This window comes from Lutra lutra, chromosome 17 (assembly GCF_902655055.1).
Source record: "Lutra lutra chromosome 17, mLutLut1.2, whole genome shotgun sequence".
Taxonomy (NCBI): domain Eukaryota; kingdom Metazoa; phylum Chordata; class Mammalia; order Carnivora; family Mustelidae; genus Lutra; species Lutra lutra.
In genome coordinates this window covers 1705859-1726929 of record NC_062294.1, presented here as the reverse complement: position 1 = coordinate 1726929, position 21071 = coordinate 1705859, and the positions used below count along the sequence as shown (strand labels likewise).

The 21071-nt window shown below is 63.3% G+C and overlaps 1 protein-coding gene across 1 annotated transcript in view; it reads right to left on the bottom strand.

Moving 5' to 3' along the window:
- Positions 1-13265: 13265 nt before the first annotated feature.
- SLC7A5 (solute carrier family 7 member 5) overlaps positions 13266-21071 on the bottom strand; it is a 31664-nt gene continuing 23858 nt past the window's right edge. The window contains exons 4-10 of the mRNA XM_047712466.1: positions 20617-20661; positions 20116-20239; positions 19199-19302; positions 18753-18849; positions 18205-18354; positions 16422-16599; positions 13266-15414 (exon numbers count right to left, since the gene is read on the bottom strand). Of these exons, the coding sequence (XP_047568422.1) occupies positions 15359-15414; positions 16422-16599; positions 18205-18354; positions 18753-18849; positions 19199-19302; positions 20116-20239; positions 20617-20661 (754 nt within the window). The 3' untranslated portion in view covers positions 13266-15358. The remainder of the gene's footprint in view (positions 15415-16421; positions 16600-18204; positions 18355-18752; positions 18850-19198; positions 19303-20115; positions 20240-20616; positions 20662-21071) is intronic.

Genomic DNA, 21071 nt, shown 5'->3' with positions numbered 1-21071 from the left:
TGCTCCTTGCCGCCCTTACTCTGACACTTGCCTGTCCTCACCTGGGTCTGGGAGTCACGTACCCCCACCCCCTGCCCCCGGAGGAAGCACAGGCAGGGCCCAGGGCAGGGGCGCCGGGAGTGAGGTGCAGCATCTGCACGTCCATGGGAGGCAGCAGGGTTCTGGAAAGGGTCACGGTGCTAGAGAGAGAATTCACAGAATTCACACACCGGGACCTGGCAGGGAGGGCAGAGGGGCTCCCCTGGGGCTGACCCTGGCGGGCTGGGGCCCTGAGTGGCATGGGGCCTTAGTTCCAAGCAGGGATGCTCGGCCGCGTCTGGGGACAGCTTGGGGAGGGGCGCCCTTGGCGTCCCGCGGGGCCGGGCCAGAGGCTGCTCATGCGCTTCAAGTCACACCCGGCCCCCAGCACGCACGGCCCCCAGCACACACATCCACAAAGCATGATCTGGCCCCACACGTCCACAGCCCCAGGATCAGAGAGAAAAGGAGCATCTCATCTGTGGCTTCTGTGTGCCCTTGGCACCGGGAGGGGTGCAGTGAGGCTCTGTTGTTCCAACCTGATCCCAGACCCACCTGGCAAACTGTCCTGCACGGAGGCAGCTAATCCGTTCCGTCTCTCCGCTGTTTCTCTCCAGGCCTTTTGCTCCCACAGCCTCTGTGCTGCTCGCCCCGGGCACAGAGAGACGCTCACTGGACCCCGTGCAAACCAGGGTTTCCGCGATCTGGTGGCCTTCTGCGGATAGCTTTTCCTCGGGGAAGGTGGTTAGACGGGCAGGAGTTGCCATCTCAAAGGGTTCCAGGGGCCAGACCTAGAAGAGGGGGAGTGGGAGGGGCAGGGGGAGGCCATGGTTCAGCGCCCAGGTCCGCCAAGAACCTGGGCCACTGCTGGGCCGCTCCAGGGGACCAGGAGCCCAAAACTGCTAGACTGCTGAGTTTTCTTTTAAAGAGAGAAGTCAGAAATTTGTTGTCATTTTTTAATGCGAAATCCCCCACTTTTAAATGACAATTGGAAGTACTGTGGGGTGGGGAATAGTTTTGGCGGTGGCGTGGTCAGCCCCAGCTGTCCCTGCCGCAGCCTCTGTGCCTCATCAGAGGACGGCCCAGCTCCTAAGGCAGGTGCACCCGCTCAAGAAACGGCACCGCACGGGCTCCGGTCCCACAGACTGTGACGTCATAGTCCCCACCTGTCCAAGGACCCACACTCGAGGGGCTTGGGGCAGAAGATAACACGGCATGGGATGGGGGAGGGACGGGACCCAGGAACGAGTCCCTGCTTGGGACTTCAGATCCCGACCCCAAACCAGAACCTCCCAACCGGCTTCTCCACGGTACCCTTCTGGGAACCCCTTAAACTGTGGGCCCTGGGACTCTGCCCAAGCCTTGTGAGACCAGAATCCTGCAGGTGTGACCAGGAATTTGTTTTCCAAAAAACCTTTTTTTTTTTTTTTTTTTAGATTTTATTTATTCATTTGACAGAGATCACAAGTAGGCAGAGAGGCAGGCAGAGAGAGAGAGAGGAGGAAGCAGGTTCCTGGCTGAGCAGAGAGCCCGATGTGGGGCTCGATCCCTGGACCCTGGGATCATGGCTTTAACCCACTGAGCCACCCAGGCGCCCCAAAAAAACCTTTTTTAAAAGATGTATTTATTGACCCGAGGGGTGGGGGGAAGAGCAGAGGGAGAGGGAGACCCCTGCACAGCGCATATCCCCATGCGGGGCTCGATCTCACAGCCCCGAGATCATGACCTGAGCAGAAAGCAAGAGTCAGACGCTTACCTGACGGAGCCCCCCAGGTAAAACTCTGTAGTAACGTTTTCCATCACAATGGGGTGTGAGGTCCCCAAGGGCATGTGTCCAGAGTCATCAAGCCTGGGCTCCACCGAGAGTCATTTTCAAGGAAGAAGGAAAGGGAGACAGAACTAAGACGATGCGTGGTTGGAAGTAGGGCCCACGTCTTCACTTCCTGGGCCCTGCAGGTGTCTCAAACCTCGGCCACCCCGCGGACTCCCCATCGCTGTCCTTTTACCGCTTTTCCTAAAATGGACTCACTTAATGGGAAAACCAGCCGTAAACATAAGGAGAAACGCCACATTAGAGGGTCGCGGGTCTGGCTGTTCATGGAAGGAAGGGAACGCCGGGCCGCGGAGACGGAGGACAGCATGAGTGTCAGGAGGTGATGGAAACCGACTGGCGGCGAAGTGGGACTCACAGGGGCGGGAGGTTCTGGAGAGACCCCTCAGCGCCAGTCCACACACGGTCTATGGACCCTGATGCACCTCCGGGGATCGCCTCCGAGGCCCGGATCTGTGTGTCAGGGACACCCTGCCCCCTGCGGCCTGGCCGTGTGTGAGAGATGTCCCCTCCCCGCCGCGGGGTCTCGAGGGAGCAGCTGGGGACCTGGCCCCGCGAGCCAGATCGTCAGTCAGACCACAGGGAACGCCGGGGACCCACCGGCTCCGCTCCCCGGCGCGAGCCCCGAGGAGAGGAACCTTCGTGTTCGAACCGGCCCCGGAGTGCCCGCGGCACACACGTCCGCGCGGCGGCTCCGCGCAGTGGGTTGGGGCATAGCCAGGGGGCAGGAGGGGCAGGGAACCCCTCTACGACCCACCGCGTGGACCCGCTCGGACCACGTGTCATTCGGTCACGGAAGCTGGTTGCAGAAGGCCACTGAGGATGTGATTCCACATGGAGGACGTGTCTGGAACAGGCGATTCCGTGGAAACAGACGCTCGATCGCGGGGGGAGGGGAGGCCGCGATGGTCCCAGCTCCGGGCTGGCGGGGAGGGAGGGAACCTCTCGGGCAGCGGGTAGAGTGGGGGGCACACGGGGGTGAGTCTCCTAAGTACTGCGGAGCCGGACCCTTTAAAGTGCTGTGTCACTTATAGTTCAGTTAAAAGGAACCTTTAAAACTATGTACGTATATTTGTAAAAGAAACTGGGGAAGAAGGGACAGGGATGGCTCCGTGCGTGAGGCTGAGCCCAGGGCACGGCAGGCGTGAGGCTGAGACTCTGGCCAGCAGATGCCCCGACCCCTTCCTCAGACAAGAACGGTGGGAGCTGGGGGGAAGGAGGACGTGGGCGGTGCCCCCCACCAGGGGAGAGGGAGTCCCCAACGCCCAGGGCTCTGTTGTGCAGAAAACGCTCCCGCCTCCCACCTGCCCAGGCCCCGGGGTCGTGGGGGAGAGCCCCGGGCCCAGGCCGTCTTCGCCACCTCCCAGGCTCTCCTGTGTGCGGTGGCGGGTACGGAAGAGCCCCGGGCAGGGGTCAGCACATCTCCGGCCGAGAGGGGGACGTGTCTGGAATCAGCTGCTCCCTACTGACTCACGGGCGCCTACAACTCTCTCTGGTTTTGGTGGAGTCGCTGCCTGCTGCCTCCTGCGGATCACAGGCGCTCCCTTAATCCTCCGGCCGGACAGAAGCATTATCCCCGCTGGAAAGAGGCAGCCATGTGGAAAGGAGGCGAGGGCCGGGCCCCACAGGTCAACGGAGGCTGCCCCACACCCCACAACCACACGGGCTTGCAGGGCTCACGCCTGACAGCGCGCTCCCCAGTGAACAGTTGAGACCACCGACCCAGCGTCCTGAGGGGCCGTGGCAGTCCTGGGGACACCTCGACCTCAGACCTGTCTTGCGGGACCCAGGCGAGGACGGGTCTGGGCTGAGTGCCGTGTGCGTGGTCCCTCGTTCCAGCAGGACTGGGTGTGTAGACCAACGGGGCCTCTATGCTTCCCCCACGGAGAGCAAACAAAGCTTCTTCTGCTGTCCTTGCGACGGGCCTGACCGCGTAGGACAATCCTGGAGGCAGCTCCTGGCAGGACGGTCTCTCCTGTGGTCGAGGCTGCCCTGCAGGGCCGGGGCATGTGGGGAAACCCTGTGTGACTTCCTCAGCCTCCCAGTCCAAGCAGAGCTGCTCGTACTGGATTCACTGGCTGACATTTTCAAGCAGGTCACCTTCACCCACCGCTGTGCCGAGGGGCAGGCCACACATCCTGGGTCAGGATGAGTCCAAGTTCCTGTTCCAGTAAAGGGAGCTGTTGACAAGCAGAACACACTGAACGTTCTCGCCTTCACCTCAAACATCGCCTATCTGCCCATCTCCTCTGAGGGAGAGTTTCAACACTTCCTAGTGGCTTGAATCCGAACTTACAGCGTCGTCCGTGTCCATCTTGGGGGGCTGACACTGCCCCTGATGTCCCTCTGCCCCATCTGGGGAGCCCCGGCGGGGGCCGGCTGAGGACTGACGATGCTGTCCACGGAAGGCCGGCCACAGAGGGCCGTGGGGTGGGACACTGACGGCCCAGCGGTCACGTCCCATTTCCCTGGAGCCTGAAGAGAAGGAGCGGCAGGGACCCAGCGCCCACCATCCGGACCTTGACCAGCACCCACCCTCCCTGCCCTACACGGTCCAGACACCTCCCAGAGCTCCCGGCCGTGACGTTTGAATCCGTTCCGTAGCAAGCCATCCAGAGCCATCCTGCCTCCCCCTCTTAGAGCCGCTGGGGCCCCGCCCTTTCAGTCTCCCCTGGGGTGACACAGCTTTACCTCCCAGACCCAGCCAGGGGCGGCTAAGGCGCAGCTCGCCTGTCCAGACTCCCCCCCTCTCAGAGACCCCAAGGTAGGGAAAGGTGGGCAGAATAACCCTAACCCAAGACAGCCGGGCCCTAGTCCCCGGAGCCCGGGGCAGGGTACAGAGCAAAGGGGACGTTACGGGTGTGATTAAGGTCAGGACCCTGAGATGGGGAGATGGTCCTGAGGTGTCCACGCGGGCCCAGTGTCCGCACAGGTCCTTCTAGGAGGGAAGCAGGATGTCACACAGGAGCCACGGGGCCATGCTGCCCACTCTGCGTTTGGAAGATGGGCTGTAAGACAAGGAACGCCGGAGGCTTCTAGAAGCTGGGAGGCGAAGAGACGGACCACACCCAGGGCTTCCAGAAGGAGCCCGCCCTGCGCGTGCCCTGATGTTAGTCCTGTCAGCCCCATGTCAGACATCCGGCCACCGGGACCGCAAGATAGGAAATTTCTGTCTAAGCCACGAGTTTCGGGCTCCCTTGTTACAGCAGCAGTGACGATGGGGTGCCGCTCTGTGGAATGAGGTTTCCCGCCACCCTCTCCTTCACTGCGAATGCGCCGTTGGAGCGTAGCGCACCCGCTGTCCCCTCTGAGCCCCCTCGGCACGCACAGCTGGACGGGATCCGAAAGGTCATGGCTGTGGAACCAGAGCCGGACTGGCACCTGCTATCGGGAGCCCCCGGGAGCTCCCCTGTCGTAGCCGTCCTCCACACTGGTGTCGGGGGGAAGGGCAGCCCCCACCTGCAACCACAGAACGTGGCCTTATTTGGAAACGGGTCTTCGCACACATGACTAAGATACACTGAGGTCCTGCTGGGGTTGGGTGGGCCATAGATCCAACGCCCCCCAAGGCCAGGGAGATTTGAACAGAGGAGAGGCCCCGGGAAGACAGAGGCAGAGATGGAGGGACGTGGCCACTGCCTAGGGATGCCTGGAGCCCCCGGGAGCTGGAAGAGGTAGGAAGGTCCCTTCCCTGGGGCCTTGGCAGGGAGTCCGGCCCTGCAGATGCTCCCGCCTGCAGGACATCGAGGGGATAAACACCTGTTGCTGAAGCCCCTCCCTGGGCTGATATGTTATAGCGGCCCCAGGACCCTGACACCTGACACCGCCACCACCTGCCACGCAGACGCCCTAACTCTGCCCCTGGGAATAGGATAGCGCAGCGGGCAGCTCTCGCTGAAGATTTCTCTCCCGGGTTGTGGGTTTGTGGCACTCCACATGGCCGTGCTTAGCTACAGCCCATCAACCCTCACCAATGCTCATCGTCCCAGTGCGTGACCACAATGTCTCCTTTCTGGGATTCATGGTCTCGTGGGCAGTTCCCACTTTGGGCCACTGGGACCGGAATGGCTGCAAACAGTTGCGCACACGCCCTGGGGTACACGCACACCCAGAGACGGGACTGCTGATTCACAGGCGCGAGCAAACACTGACTAAACATGTCTGGAGGCTTGAACTCGTTTACACACCCTCCCAAAGCACGGTATGGAAACCAGGGCCGCTGCCGATACCTGACACCGCTTGTCCTCTTGGCCGAATGCAAGGACAGAAAGCAGAGTGGGACAGGGCAGGGGTCAGGAAACTCGGGGACCCAGGGGACATTCATCCAAATGGGGTTTTGTTGCTGGCAGAGCTCTAAAAATACGTACAGAGCTGGGCTAAGGCTGTCCAGGTTGTTGGGCTAGAGTGTTTACACCCGCTTAGAAGAGTTACGACGCCGACCGTGGCCTGGGCCGCAGGCCGTGCAGGAGGACTGTCGGGATGTCCACAGGAACGAGCTCTGTCCTCTGCGGGGTCCCAGGGATGGGCCTGAGCTCCCGCGTTGGGTGGGCGAGGCCGGGTTTCTCTGGAGCCCAAGAGAGGAACCAGGAGGCAACAGGCTGCAACGAGGCAAGGAAGCGGGACGCCGGCTCTGGTGTCTGAGAGGCCGGGAATCTTGGCGCCGTTGCTATGCCCGGGGTGGTATCAGGCACCCCATTTCATCCCGATTCCCTGGCTTTCTCGGGCTTCTCCTGCGCACAGAGCGTACCAGTGTTCTAGCGTAGCAGAGAACAGAGTACAGGGACGGATCGCACTGACTCCCCCTTCTCCCGCCGTGGTGACCCTGGCCCGCGTGGCCCCTTGTGCGTGGGTTCCCAGGAGGCAGCCTCTGACACGGGGATGTGAGGGGAGGGCTTGCTGGGGGGGGTTCCGCTGGGCAGAGGGGGATGCTGAGCTGCACACGGTCATGATAGGGGTTGCAGCCGACCCCATAGGAGCTCGGGGCTGGGATGGCTGCAGGAGTCACCCCAGGTGGGGCGGAGGGGCCTCCGAGCATGTCCGGCCACCTGCGGACGCCAGCGGTCTGCAAAGAAGCAAGCGGACCCTGGGCCAAGGGCGAGCCCAGGTGTCTGGTGAGGGCGGTCTGCAACCCCCCTGGGAAGGGGACACCCAGTCCCCGCAGGACATCTGGGCCATGCCGGGCAGCATCCACTCCAGCAGGCCGAGCCCAGCCAGGCACCAGCCCTGTCATCCCTGTGCAGTCCCGGACACGCGGGGGCTTCCACAGCCGTGGTGAAGGCTCCTAGCGCAGCGTCCTGGGCCGGGCTCTCATGCTCGAAGACACACTAGGAGCCCTGGCTTCAGGGACCTGCGGCATCCGGCAGCTCAGCCAGTCTCCACTGTCCCCTGTGTCCAGAGGGAGGGGTGCCCCTGCTGACCGCCCTCCGCACCCCTCCTGCCCCTCTGGGCCCTGCCCTGTGTGCGGATCGGCCTCTTGCTCCTGCCGTGCTCAGTCATGTGCCCGGGCAGGGAGGCTTCCCCAGCGGCTGCTCTGTCTCTCCCTCAGAGTTCTCCCCGCACCACGTGCTCTCGGCTCCCGAAGCAGGCCTGGGAAGTGGCCACCCTGTCAGCGGCCCTCAGAATGTCCTAGAAGGGAAGGGGGAGGAAGGATGAGGCAGAGACCACTTGTCTTAACCCTCACCACCTAGGAGATCACGGCTGGGGAAACTGAGCCTCGGAGAGGGGGCCACGTGCTCAAAGCTGCGTAGCAGGACAGCGGTGGGCCAGGACCCTCACAGATCCCGGGAGGACTGCCTACCCCATTCTATAGCTTTCATCTAAGCGTCTCCAGGAATCTCCAGGATCTAACATGTTCTTACACGTGAGCAATGAAAAGAAGCCAAAAGCCAATTCCCAACAACCCAGTAAAGCTGGAGGGGAGGAGAGAAGGCCCTGCATCCGGGGAGCAGCCGCAGTGAGCCTTGGAGGCGCATGGGTAGGAGGAGAGCAGGACTTAGCAGGCAGGAGGCAGGGAAGAGCAGCTTAGTGTGGAAACGGTGCGTGCAAAGGCCCTGAGGTGCGCCCCAGGCACAGAACAATGCAGCAATGAGAGAAGGCCATCATGGGCTGGAATGCAGAGCGGGGAGGTCGTCTGGCAACATTTAGATAAGTGGGCAGGTGGCCGATGTGCGAGGCCCTGGGAGCATTCGAGGAGTCGGGTCTCCGTGTCAGAGGCAGTAAAGTGCTTTATCCTGCACCTCTCGTGTTTGCTTCCGGCACCTTCCCGGTGTTCACGGAGGCGAGGGTAGAAGTGAGGAGCAAACAGGGCACAGGACAGGAGCTGTGGCCTCCCCCCAGGCACCCCACACCCCGCAGATGGACTGACAGTAACTCACCAGCCCCTGGTCTTCCAGCTGCTGGTCTTCCTGACTTTCGGGAACCGGGACTCGTGAAACCAGCGTCCTGAACGCCTCCGCCCTACCTAACCCTACCTCACGGCTGGGACCCGCCGATCTAACAAATCCCACCCCAGACCCGCCCCGCCCCCCACAGAAAACCCCGGTCTGGCCCTAGAGGTCGGATGGCCTCCTTTTGTAAGAGCTCACACAGTTGTCCCCCGTGAGTCCACTCTGGACGTTTCCCCCGCCTGAAAGACCCCACGCGGTGGTTGGTGTGGCCTCCCCCTTCCCTTCCCAAGAGCATCCGGGGGGGGCGGCGTGGGGCGGCTCCCCTCCTTCCGGCCTTCCACAGGCAAGTGCACTTTCTAGCTCTTTCTCTCTGGACCCTGGGAGGTGCCCGTGAGAGCCCGCCGCTGACCTCATCACCGTCCCTCGTCAGTGGCCCCCGGTGTGCTCTGCCTCCTTCTGCAGAGGCCGTAAGGACCCCGGAATCCCGGGAAGAGAGACGGGGAGAGGGCTGCGAACCTGCTTTCCATCCACACCTGGGGACCCCCGAGTTGCTCACATTTGCGTCCAGCAGCTGTTCCGGAAGATGCCGTGAGCGGAAGCGGTGGGAGCGTCACGCTGGGCGGAGAGGACTGACTCCCAGCCGAGGTCACACGCTCACCAGACCGAGGGCCTCCGGCTGTCACACGCTCTCTCTGGCCAGCTGCCTCAGTGTCTCCATCCATGAAACAGTCTGGGTGCAGCTCTCTGACTTTCCGAGTTTGTGCTTCTGACCATGGTAGCCTGGGGAGGCAGCCAGTTCCTGGAGCCATCTTTGTCCTCCTCCGACGCGTGTCAAATCGCGATGAGTCAGGCCGCCAGAAGCAAGTCCAGTCAGGGCTGACAGCCACTCGGGGAGAAGGCGGAGGCATCGGCCCGGGGTGACCGCCCGGGACGGCAAGCTGGGGCCTACGGGTGTGAAGCCTGGAGGTCATCCCAGCCGGGGCCCCATGACCCTCTCCTGGGCCGTAGCAAGGTCCCCGAGAGGTCCCGACCCTCCCCACCCCTCCAAGGAGGCCTCATCAGGTTGGAAGCAGAGGTGCAGCCTCGAGGAGAGTGGGTTTGCTGGGGGAGGAGCCAAGCCTCGGAAAGCGGGAGAAAGGTTCAATGCACAGGTGACTCCCAGGACCTGCGAAGGGCTGAATCCTGGCTCTGTTTCCCACCAGCCTGGGGGTCTGTCAACATAAGCGAGTCCCTTGTACCCCACCTCCCAGGCCCCAGAAGCCCCTAGCTTCTGAGGAACGAGGAGTTCGTGGCCAGGGCTGGAGAGGAAGGGATGACAGCGCCCCGTCCTCACAGGCGGGGGTGCGGATCCCGTGGTCTGCGGGTACATCAAGCAGACGCAGTGAGACCAAGGCCGAGCCCAGGCAGCCACACGTCCAGGGCACTGTGTACAAAGGGTCAACCCTTCACAGCCCATGAATTTGCACCCCCCAGATCACTACACAGAGCAGTGTCTACGTCCCAGAGAGCCTCTTGATTTGTAAAAGCTCATTCAAAAAGTATTGTTTGTGTGAACGGGTGAATCGTCCGTGTGATTCAAGTCCCACAAGGAGCAAAAGGGCGCAGGCGACAATCCCTTTTCCTGCCGCACGCCCAGCCCCTCCGGTTCCCTACCTGGAGGTTCCCCCGGCTGGCTGATTCCCGCAGATTCTCCCAGAGATCTTCCGACCTCGGGGAAATGTATTTGTACACTCTTTCCACCTTTTCTTTCTTTCTTTCTTTTTAAGATTTTATTTCATTTATTTGAGAGAGAGGGGACACAGGCAGGGGGAGTGGGAAAGGGAGGAGCAGGCTCTCCACTGAGCAGGGAGACTGAGGTGCGGCTCCGTCCCGCTGGGATCATGACCTGAGCCAAAGGCAGATGCTCCGCTGGCTGAGCCACCTGGCGTCCCTGGTTCCACCTTTTCAATCAAACTGGTGTCGCTGTTCCCTGGGCTGCCTGTCCCACGCGGCGACGTGCTGTTCACAGGCTGTACCATTCACCACGTGAAGAGCCCGTTTCAGTGGTTCCTGGCACACTCACCGGGGTCGTGCTGCCAGCACCACGGTCGAGGTGAGGACACACTTGTCCCCACAGTCGGCCGCCCCAGCTGCACCGCCCACCCCTGTGTGCTTGGAGCTGCCCCACGCCAGCTTCTGTGGATTCCCGCCTGCTGCTCCCCTGCGGGGTGTGTGCCTCTCAGTTCAGCCCTGAACGCTCATGGCGCGGGGGACTCCGCAGCCCCATGGGCCGGACACAGGTCCCCAAACTCCCTCTGTGTCTCGGCAGTACTGACCCCACCGATCCAGCGGACGAAACTCCTTAACCAGACTGTGGTTGGGCCTCCTCTCAGACCCTGACCCTGATCCTCCTCAGGACGAGCCAGCGGACGGCCTGCAGGTGTGGGGACACCTGCTCTGCCCGGGCCCCACGTGACTGCCCTCCAGAAGAGAAGCCCCGGCCTGTCCCCTGGGTACCGGGAAGCTCACAGTCCCAACTGCAACAGCGCAGGCCTTCCAATTACAGTCTCTCCCTCCTCAGTCAGGACGTGGGTTTTATGTAACAAATCCCTCCGTGTGGGATCGCTGCCATCCGCCAAGACTGAGTGGGGCCCAGAAATCAAACAGCAGCCACTTCAATGGAAGGAGTCTGGATGCAGTCCCCTACCCCCAACGGTGGATCCCTGAGAATGAGGCCAAGTCTTCCATACAGACGGACCTGCAGCCTGGAGAGAGGTCGCCACAGCAAGAGGAATGGGACGGGGCGGCCGCCTGTCCAGGAACACCCTCCCACTGCCCTGGCTGCCCGGGGGGACTAAGCTGGGCCCTCCGGGAAGGCCAGGCAAGTGCTCCCGGACACCTGAAGTCAGCTGCCTGGTTGTTAACAGTCTGAGCGGCTCATGAGGACGGGCAGTGGGCCCGGCTGACCTCGGGGTCGGCGACGTCCACATGCCGCTTTCCCCACCTCAAGCGGGAGGCTGTCAAAGGGCTTCAGAAGGTGACCTCCCCCGGGAGGGTCGGGTGGGACCACATGTGGGCAGGGATGGACCCACACCTTGACTCTGGGCCCCGAGCCCTCCTCGGGGGGGGACGAGCCTCCCTGGGACCACGTGCCATGCTCCAGACACTGCAGAGGCTGCTGAGGGAGAGGGAGCTTCTGGAGCCTTCTGTGCCCTCTCTGACCTGGACGGGGGAATGGGTAGAGGCTTGTTCTGTGACTGACCCGGTCAGCCGGGCGCTGCAGGCGTGTGTGCTGCAAACCTGACTTTAATCACACGGCCGGCTCCTGCTGGTGGCAGGAAGTCACCCTCCGGCGGAGAGAGAAGCTTCTGGGTCTTGCCTGAACTGGACCCCAGGTAGCGCAGAGAGCAGCACTTGTGTGCTTGGCATGTGGGAATTCAGAGCCTTTGCTCTGCAGCGGGAGGGCGCCTGGGTCCCCAGCCACACCGCTGGTGCGGACAACCCGTGTGCATGCGGGGGGCAGGGTCCGCCCGCTTTCATGGGTGCTGCACCCGCCGTCGCCGTCTCTGGAGCCTGTTCCCTGGGGGTGTTGTGGGGCAGGGCAAGGATTTGCAGGACTCGAGCCCACAGAAGGGTCCTGTATTTGGGATGCTCAGAAAGGGTCTTGTCTGGATGCAGGCACACACTCCCTCCCTGGGGTCCTGGGGACACCCCGAGGTTCCCAAGCTCTCACACCTGGTCCTGAGGTCACCCCATCTCCTCCAACTTGGCTCAGAATCCCCATTTCCCTCGCCGGACCCCTATTTCCACAGCCTGCAGAAACCCTACACCCACAGTGGTTCCGGTCAATTCCACAGGCATGGGTAACCATCTCGCTGAGGCAGGTCTGACCCCCCGAATCCCCTCGCCAGCTCTCCATACAAGCACCTGGAGAATTTGGCAAGCCAGCAGGATTTCCCAGGAATTGGGGGCCCATAGGAAGTCCAGCGTGGAGGGGATGCTTAGTAGGACTCCCCCCACCCCGTGGACCTCTCTCCCTGCTCCAACCCTTGCCCTCTGGTCTCCCTGCCCCCACGTCCCTCTCCCCACCCCTCAGAGGAAGAGTGGGGTCCATTGTGGTGGGTTGGCTTGAGAACCATCCTTCAGTGGAAGGACAGCTGTCTCCGGGCTGGGGCCAGAGCCACAGGTTTCCCACCTGCTCCCTTGGCAAGGGATGTGGGATTTCTGTGCGGTCCTGGACGCATCATGAGCTGAGTTTAGCGGGGCTCCCTGGAGCAGATGGCGGGGCACAGTGATTGTGTGGGTGTGTGTGTGTGGCGTATGGACCATTGTGGGCACCTGGCCTCCCGGGGCAGGGTGGGAGGGCATCCGGCAGGGTCAGCAGCTCTGGGCAACCCTGCCCACACGGGGTCAGGAGGCCCTGGTGTTCTTGGGTTGGATCGGGTCGCACTCCCCTCGCCAAGCCCGTCTAAGGAATGGGGCAGAAACCCTTCACTGGGCACCCAGACCTGCAGTCCCAAGGTTCTGGCCGTGGCCACCCCACGAAGCCCTTTCGACCTTGGCAGACCCTTGCCTGCCTGTCCTCGAGGCCCTGTTCCAAAGTTGATGCTCAGAACAACACCCACAGTGTGTTGTCCGTGGGTCCGTGGAGAGTGCCGTGGCCCTGTCCTGCTCTGCTCCGGGGCTCGGCCTCCCTCCTGGCCCCAAGCTAGAGCCTCCCCTGCCCTCCCGGTGTCAGAGTGGCAGTAGCCACAACCGCCTGCAGGACGGAGGCCATACTCTCCCCCATTTCGACCGCAACAGCCCCTCCGAACTCTGGCTCAGCGTCCCCCGGCCTCCTTCCTGGCCTTCACTGCCCGTCCCAAGCCAGGGGGCTGCGGCCACTGTGGTGGGCCCTCCCATGCTGCCGGCCACGTCTGCGAATGAACAAGGTGTGCCAACAGGTGCCCGATCGGCCACCCCCACGGGGACAACACCCAGGGTCACCCCCGCACCCAGGGTCATCCCCGCACCCAGGGTCTGGCGCCGAACAAAGGACACAGGAAACCACAAGCAGAACTTAAGATTCTGATCGTTTTTCTTCAAAAACCAACGAAAAACCCCACACACAAAATCTCTAGAACTCCCCACCAAGTACAAGAGGTTAGCCACCGACGGGAAAAGAGACGTTAGCCACACACGCCGATCTGCAGCAGGCGTCCCGGCCGGGCTGACGTGGCCGCCAGGACAGCGGGAACACCGTGCAGCAGGGGTGGTCCTCAGCCCCACAGAGAGATACACAAGGTGCCGCAGCATCCTTTAAGTTAGTGACACATCAGGACAGGAGAAAACAGCAGGACCACGGACAAACACTTGCTGCTTACGGCAGGGTTTGCTTTACAAGGAAAGAAAACGAAGCTGGACAGATACAGGTGCCCGGACGCCTGTCAGTAGAAAGGGGACAGGAGGAGTGGAGTTTCTGCCTCGGCCCAAGGCCGCCGTGGAAGCACCGCCTGGTGTCTGAGGGCAGGCGGGTCCCCCAGGGGCAGGGGCAACCATGCCCCGATTCCCCACACCCACCTGCAGGCCACCCCGGGAAGGCCCCCATGGGCTCCCTGCACCCCGCCCAGAGCCAGCACTGTGCTCGGGCACAAAGCAGGACAGGTGGACAACAGGCTGACTTCTCAGCCTCCCGGGCGCCTCAGGCTGCTCTGGGTCCTGGAGCCCAGACAGATGGCGGCAGGCTGACCACGCCAAGCTCTCGCGGCCCTAGGGGGCTGAAGCGGCATCTTGGGCTACAGCCCGCACTGGCCCCAGCGGCCACCCCTGGAAAGCACCATGGGCACCACAAAGACAAAAGCCCAAGGAGGCAGGGCAGCCCCGGGAGCAGGTGCAGCGACAGCAGCCCCAGCTTCGCAGCAGTGGAGTCTGGCCTGGGAAGGGCCATGCAGGGGGGGAGTGGGGGGCTCCCGCGCCAGGAGCCCCAGCCAGCTGCAGGAGCCTTCCTGGGGTTGGTTCTTCAGGCCTTGGGAGGAGACTGTCTTGAGGGACTAGCCGGCTAGGGAGCCCTTCAGCATTCCCCATCGTGGTGTCTGCCGTTCCTGCCTGGCCACTTCTAGATTTCCAGGGCAAGTCTTTGCCCAGAAAACCTCTCGTTCAGTCCCGGTACCGGATATGGAACAGCCCAGGGTCATCCCGTGTTGTGCCTCAGCTCACGTGGGTGTCCAGGGAGGACGTACGGAGCGGGAAGCCCAGGGTGCCCTGGGTGACTGGGTCTAGCCCAGATGCTGGCCCTGCTCTGCCGTCCCAGGTGGCGCACACGGGTGGGAGCTCGGGATTGTCCGGGCGCCCGTGACCTCTGCCCGGGGCCCCCACCAGCAGCAGCAGGTGCAGGAACCTGCCTTCCGCTGAGCCGGGGCTAGGCTTACTCTCGGAAGGCAGCTGTTCTAGTGACCTTCTCTTCTCTCTTCTGGGGGTCGGGGAGGGATCCACCCTTGGATCTTTAAGGCAAAGAGACTAAGTCCCGAGATTAGTTTTTGCTGAAGTCACTACATCTACAACAACAACAACAAAAGAGAGCCAAGCTGCGGTCTGGGCTGCCGTCTGTCAGTGCAACTCGGAGGTCCGCACAGTGAGGCCTGAGTCTCGGTGGCTCTGCTCCTGGGCCTGGAGTGCTGCGGACTCAGGATCCCCCCTTCCTGGAAGCCTGTGCTGGGCCGGGCACCGCACCCCCCCACACGCCCAGGGCCCTCGCAGGCAAGTCAAGCTGCAGGGGGCAGAGGGCAAAACTCTCACTATTCCCCTTCATTTCTTTAGAAAATAATCATCTTAGTGGTGTCAACTTGACCCCAAATTTAAGTTAAAAAATTAATACAAATAAACAAAGGCTGAAAGGAGAAGGCCCCAGCGGACAGCCTGTGGTGGGTCAGGGGCCCGGCCTCTTCTTGGTGCTACGCTCGTGGAAGTGAAGACAAAAGTTCGCTTTCTGGGACTAAAGTCGTACCAGTCTGCACTGGGGCCCCAGCCCCCGACCCGGTGGAGGGACGGCATGGGGCGCTCAGCTGAGCTGCCTGGATGATGGGACCGGAGTCGCTGTTCAAGGGGTGAGATGCTCCAATACCATCTTCGTGCGTTTTCTTTCCGGCAGCTTCTAGGTCCTTCTGGCTTACGTCTCCTGGGGCACCACCTGCATGAGCTTCTGGCAGAGGACTGTAGTGGAGACTGCGAGGCAGGGGGACACGTGAGTTAGCTCGGGGACACCACTGGGCGCGGGCGGCATGGGCTGCAGCTCACCTCGTCCCCCGTGGCCACACCTCCCACAGCTGCACGAGCAGCCGGAGACCCTGAGTTCCTTCCGGAACCTCCTAGTGAGCGCCAGCCCAAAGAGAGGCGGAGAATGCTGTGCGAGGCGCCTCAGCCCAGGTCCGAGCCCGGGGCTCCTGGGAGCCACACTGGGGTGGAGGGGGTGGGCACGGCCTCCTTGGGGTGATCGCCACTCGCAGGCTGGCCTGTCCAGGGGCCCAGCCAACACCCACTGCCCGCGGCCTCTGCAAGCACTCATTTCTGGATGGGGTGCTCCTGCTCTAGGCCCCTGGGGTGGCGTGTTCTGGAAGATGACTGACAGGGAGCCAATGGGCTGGGCCGGAAGCAAAGCTTCACCAAATGACCAGCAGGCGGTGCCAGACAGAACGCAGAACGGCCGCCTGGCCCGGGGTGACTAGGGCCCAGGCCTGCGGACGCCCTGACTTTCCCGAAGCCCGCCACATTCGACGTGATTTCAGTCACGGGCCTGAGCTTGGCTGGTGAAGGGAGCCCAGGACGGCATCCCGGGGTCCCACACTGTCCTTCTCTGCCTTTCTAGGTCAGCCGGCTGTGCTTAAGCTGGTGGGATTTCATGACTCGGCCAACGCAGCCCCGTCCCCGGGAATCCCTTGTTCTGAGATTAGCGGGCGCCGCGCTGACCGCCTAATCCCTGCGATACGTGGGCCGGACGCCACCGCCAAGCATGCCATAGCACCCCGAGAACACCTCACTGCTGGCCCCAAAGCCAGGGCCTCACACACCCCTCACCGCCCCTGGCTGACCCTGGCCCAGTGGGAGCTCCTCTGCTCCTGGACGGGGGGGTTAGACCAGAGCTGCAGACGGTCCTGCTCTGGGGTCTGGGGTGGGGGCGGGGGGCTGGGGGAGCTGAGGCCAGCCCTGGGGCCCTGGGGTGCAGAGACACTCACAGATGCCATGGACAAGCCACTTGGGCTTGTTCTTCCACCAGACCCCGAAGAAGTAGACAGGGAGGCCGCTGAGGATTATGGTGAAGCCGATGCCACACTCCACGGGGGTCTTCCAGAAGGAGACCGCGATCAGGAAGAGGCAGGCCAGGATGAAGAACACCGGGAGGGCCAGGTTCACCTGGATGGGGACGGAGCAGGCCCTGACACCAGCCGCCTGTGCCCCTGCCTCCCACCCCACACCCCCCACTGCCTGCTGCCCCGAGTCCCATCCACCCTGCCGAATGCACACCCTCGCTGGAGGTGTCTTTTCCCTTGGGACCCCCACCCCCGGGCACCCCCTGCATGCCCCGCTCTGAGTCACTCCTGCGCCGCTGGGTCGCGGCCGAGCTCAGAGCAGCTCTGACCTCTGGGGCATGTTCTGGCCTTAGCCTCCACTGGCTCCGACCTGCACGGTTTTCTGAGTCGGCAATGGGGAGCTCCACCCACCCTCAGTGCAGAGCCACACAGGAACTGCTCCGAGCTCACGGAGCGCAGACACAGCCACGTCGCGCCCTTGAGGCTTCCCGAGGTCAGGGAAGGTCAGCCTCCTGGTTCCATCACAGGGTGGAAGCCTGGCTCAGCCCCTGACCCACGGTCACCCAAGGGAGGGGCCCGGTGCTTCTGGGAAGACCGTGGCTGCCCATGAATCCCACAGCAGTACCCGCCTCCTCAGAGAGCCCTTTGTGGGCAGGTGGGCTGTGGTCTGTGCCCTATGGGGACGCGGCCCACACACAGCATTCAAGGCCGCAGAGCTGCAGCCACACCCACAGCTGGCAGCCGCTCCCGGGACTCTCAGCCCACGTCTGCTCCCCGAGCCTTCTGCCAGGCTGTCTACACGTCAGCCTCTACACACTGAAAGAAACTCTAGAGCATGAGGGACAAGCGAGGGTCCCACTCAGTCCACGGGGCATGCCACCCTGGCCACCTGGCCCCAGTGGGGCAGCACCCCCCACCACAAGCGAGGGCCGAGCTGATCCCAGGCACTGAGGTTGCCTGTGTCCCCCCATAAGAACCCGTCCCAGGCCCTGCTAGGCTCTCTGCCAAGGAGGAGGCTCATGGACAGGTGCCCACTGCAAGGACCATGCACCAGCACGAGCTGGACAAGGGACAGGAGCTGCTGGCCGGCGGCTGCCCAATGACCACGACAAGAGGGTTGGGCCATGGCTGACGTGCTCACGGGGCCTTCATGGCTGCCCTCCTGGGAGAGACAGGGTCACCCTTGGGAAGCTGTACCCGAGGCCTGAGCAGACAAAGGCCAGCACCCTGCTTTCTCCTGGGACGGCCACGGCCAGGGCAGGCACCTCCACCCGCACCCCAGCTGGTCTCCCCTCCCGCGCTGGGGCCCGTCCTCCCAGGCTGGTTGGGGCCTCACCTGGCCCACTGCCCTGTGGCGCTCAGCACCCCCCCAACCTGGCATGTGGGGGTCTCACTTATCGCTCTGCCCTCCTTGGAACAGTAGCTCTAGGGCGCACGTACGGTCTCATTTGTTCAGTGATGAACCGCTGCACCTGGAAGCGCGCGGTCGGCCCCAGAGTTCTCGGTTACGGCCACAACGTGAACTAGCCCCCTGTCTAGCTCAGAAGCATGTGCACAGAGATCTGACTCGGGCCTCTCCGGGGTGTTCTGGAGAGAGTGCCCTCACCCCTGACTGGTGGAGAGAAGCGGGGGATGGCAGCCTGCCTGGCCACGGGCCACTAGGCACGGAGCCACATGGCTGCAGAGCCCCGGCCGGTGGGCCGCTCACCTTGATGGGCCGCTCCAGCTCAGGCTTCCGGTAGCGGAGCCATAGCATCCCGGCGATGGCCAGGGCCACGCAGAGCCAGTTGAAGAAGCTGAAGAAGTTGATGACAGAGAAGATGTCTCTGGAGAAGGCGTACAGCAGCGTCATGATGCACTGCGAACAGAGCAAGGCCGGGCTGGGACACGAGCACACGCGGAGCGCGCGGCCCGCCTGCGGTCACCCCCCTCCCCACCTGTGGTCACCCCTCCCCGCCTGCGGACACCCCTCCCCGCGGACACGGCGTGGGGCTCCCGGGAGCGGCCTGCGCACAGCTAGCTGCGACACCCCCGCCCCACACGCTTCCACACCGTTTCCCAAGCCTTCTGGTTCACAACTACTATGCGTAATTTTTGAAATAAAAACTCAAAAAGAAAAATGTACGAAGCGTGACATGAAGAAACACTCGTGCTAATTATTCATGTCTCCACGTTGGCAAGTGTGCAGGCTGCGGACAGCACGCGGAGCTGGACGGACGGACGGAGGACAGGGCGCGGATGGCGCGGCCCACTTACCGTGAAGACGAGGGACGGCACGGGCGTCAGGAGCTGGGGGTGGATCATGGAGAGGATGGAGGGCAGGTGGCCCTCCCTGGCTCCCACGAAGAACAGCCTGTGGACGTAGGAGCGGGCGCTTAGCCTCCTCCTCCCACACCCCCGGGCAGGGCAGGGAGTGGAGAGGGCCCATGACCAAGCGCCGGGCTGCCTGCGGGGGCTTCCCAGCATCCTCGAGGGGCTCAGCTGGCCAGGGTTTCGAAATGAACGCAAGGAAGAGTCCAGAAGGACATGGCTGGGTCACCTCTAGCTGGGGCCTGGGGAAGAGGGGGGTTCGTGGTTCCCTTGTTTCTGTACCCTCAAACGTGCCAGAATGAGACTCGGAGCGCACGTCAGAAGGTGGTGTGCGGTGGCCTCCCCTGCGCCCCAGGGCCCGGGGGATGAGGTGGGTCCGGGTGGGGGCTCACCGAGAGGACGTGAAGAGGGACCCATTGACAGAGCCGAAGCAGGACAGGCCCACGAAGACGGGGATGATCCAGGACATGACGCCCAGGTGGTAGGTCCCGAAGTCCTAGGCAGACGGGGAGCATGAGCCCCGCAGCCCCAGGGCCCCAGCCCAGCGCCCTCAGCTCGCTGCCCAGACAACAGGCCATGCGGCCATCCTCACAGCCGGGCCCTGGCACGCTTCTGCCTACACAGCTTCCCACGGGCTCATCGTGAGATGTCTGTACTCAGAGTGGCCTCCTGGGGTCTGGACCTTGGGGGCAGCCCCAGGGACAGAACCTGGGTCAGCATGGGGCGCTGCGCCTCAGTCCTCATCCATACCCTCAGGCCCCTGTCCCCGCCGCAGGACACCGGGGGCCCCTGGGCACGGTGTCCCCATATCAGCACATCCGCTCAAGGGAAAGGAGCGCGGCCATCTCTGGCTGGGCCCCCAGCGCCGTCCCGCCGCCCAAGAGCAGAACTGGGTGTTTATTCAGAAGAAGGGATTGCGTGTTGCCACAGCTGAGTCCACCGGGTCTGGGGGCCACCTCTGCTGGGCCCGGGAATGCCACATCCAATAAACCCAGGGTCCACGGCGCCCGTGCAGGAGGCTCAGGCTCCCAGCAGCTCCGCCCCGCGCTCAGGGTTGGAGGTGTCGCTCACCGGGGACTCAGCCCCCCCCCACGCCCAGACGGCCCCCACGCCCGGACGGCTCCATCGCGCTGGCCCACACCTGGCCTGGGGGAGGCCGGGCCCTGGTGTGCGGCAGACCCCCAAGTCTCAGGGGGACCTGGGGTTAAGGGCCAGCGCCCACTCTTTCTGGGGGGTGGCAAAGCGCCACTCAACCCTCCCGAGGAGGGAGCGGTTCACAGGGGCCTGGTCTGCTCGGGTGGCATCTTACCACGGCCACAGCCTCCGACGTCAGCATCTGCTCTGTGGACAGTGTGGTGAAGTAGGCCAGATTCGTCAGCACGTACACCAGGGTGACGATGGGGAGGGAGATGATGATGGCCAGGGGCAGGTTTCTGCAAGGAAGGGGAGGGGGACGTCATCCAAGGGCAGCCTGGCACGGGCCGGACCAGACGGTGAGGAGCGGGTGCCCCTTCCACCACATGGGGGGCCGGGTCCCGAGCCTCAGTGCACGGGGAAGGCAGCTGCCAGCACGTGGAAGGGGCTGGAAACTGGCAGGCAGGCGGCGGTGTGAACCTGGGCCAGGGATTCTGCTGCTCCAGCCCTGGGCCCGCGGGGGAGCCTGGTTCCAGGTCACACCGCCACCGTGAGGACGGCACCCCGCCCCAGTGACCCTCCTGCCCCTCCAAGGCCGGCCCGGAGCTGGCTGAGACATAACCAGGCTTCCTCCTCCTCTCGCGTTACGGTAACACAAGTCTGTGCGTGCTCGTACCTGTAGGGATTGATCATCTCCTCTGTGACAAAATTCAAGTAATTCCTAGAATTGAGAGCAGAATTTCACCACACGTCCCTCACACAACGCTTAGGGAAAACAACACCGATCCCAAGGGAGCCCCTCCTGGCTGTTCTGGGCCCATGGAGTGGGGATCCCCAACCCATGTGCGGGGCCCCCCACTGGTGAGCAGCAGGGGCCCCGGGGCCTGAGCGAAGTCAGCACTGCCCACCCCGCGGGGCCTGTCCTCCAATGCAGTCTGATTCCCCGCCCCAGGCAGCCAGCACCGTCTCTGAGGCAGAGGCACAGCCTGGCCCGAGGGGGGAGGGGAACCCTGTGCACCTCGCCCCACGCAGACCTGCAGCTCTTCCCGTCCACTCCAAGCACGCACGGGCAGGCTCGGGCCACGTGGGGAAAGAGACCCGAAGGGCAGCCCCCCACGGGCTTCCATGTCC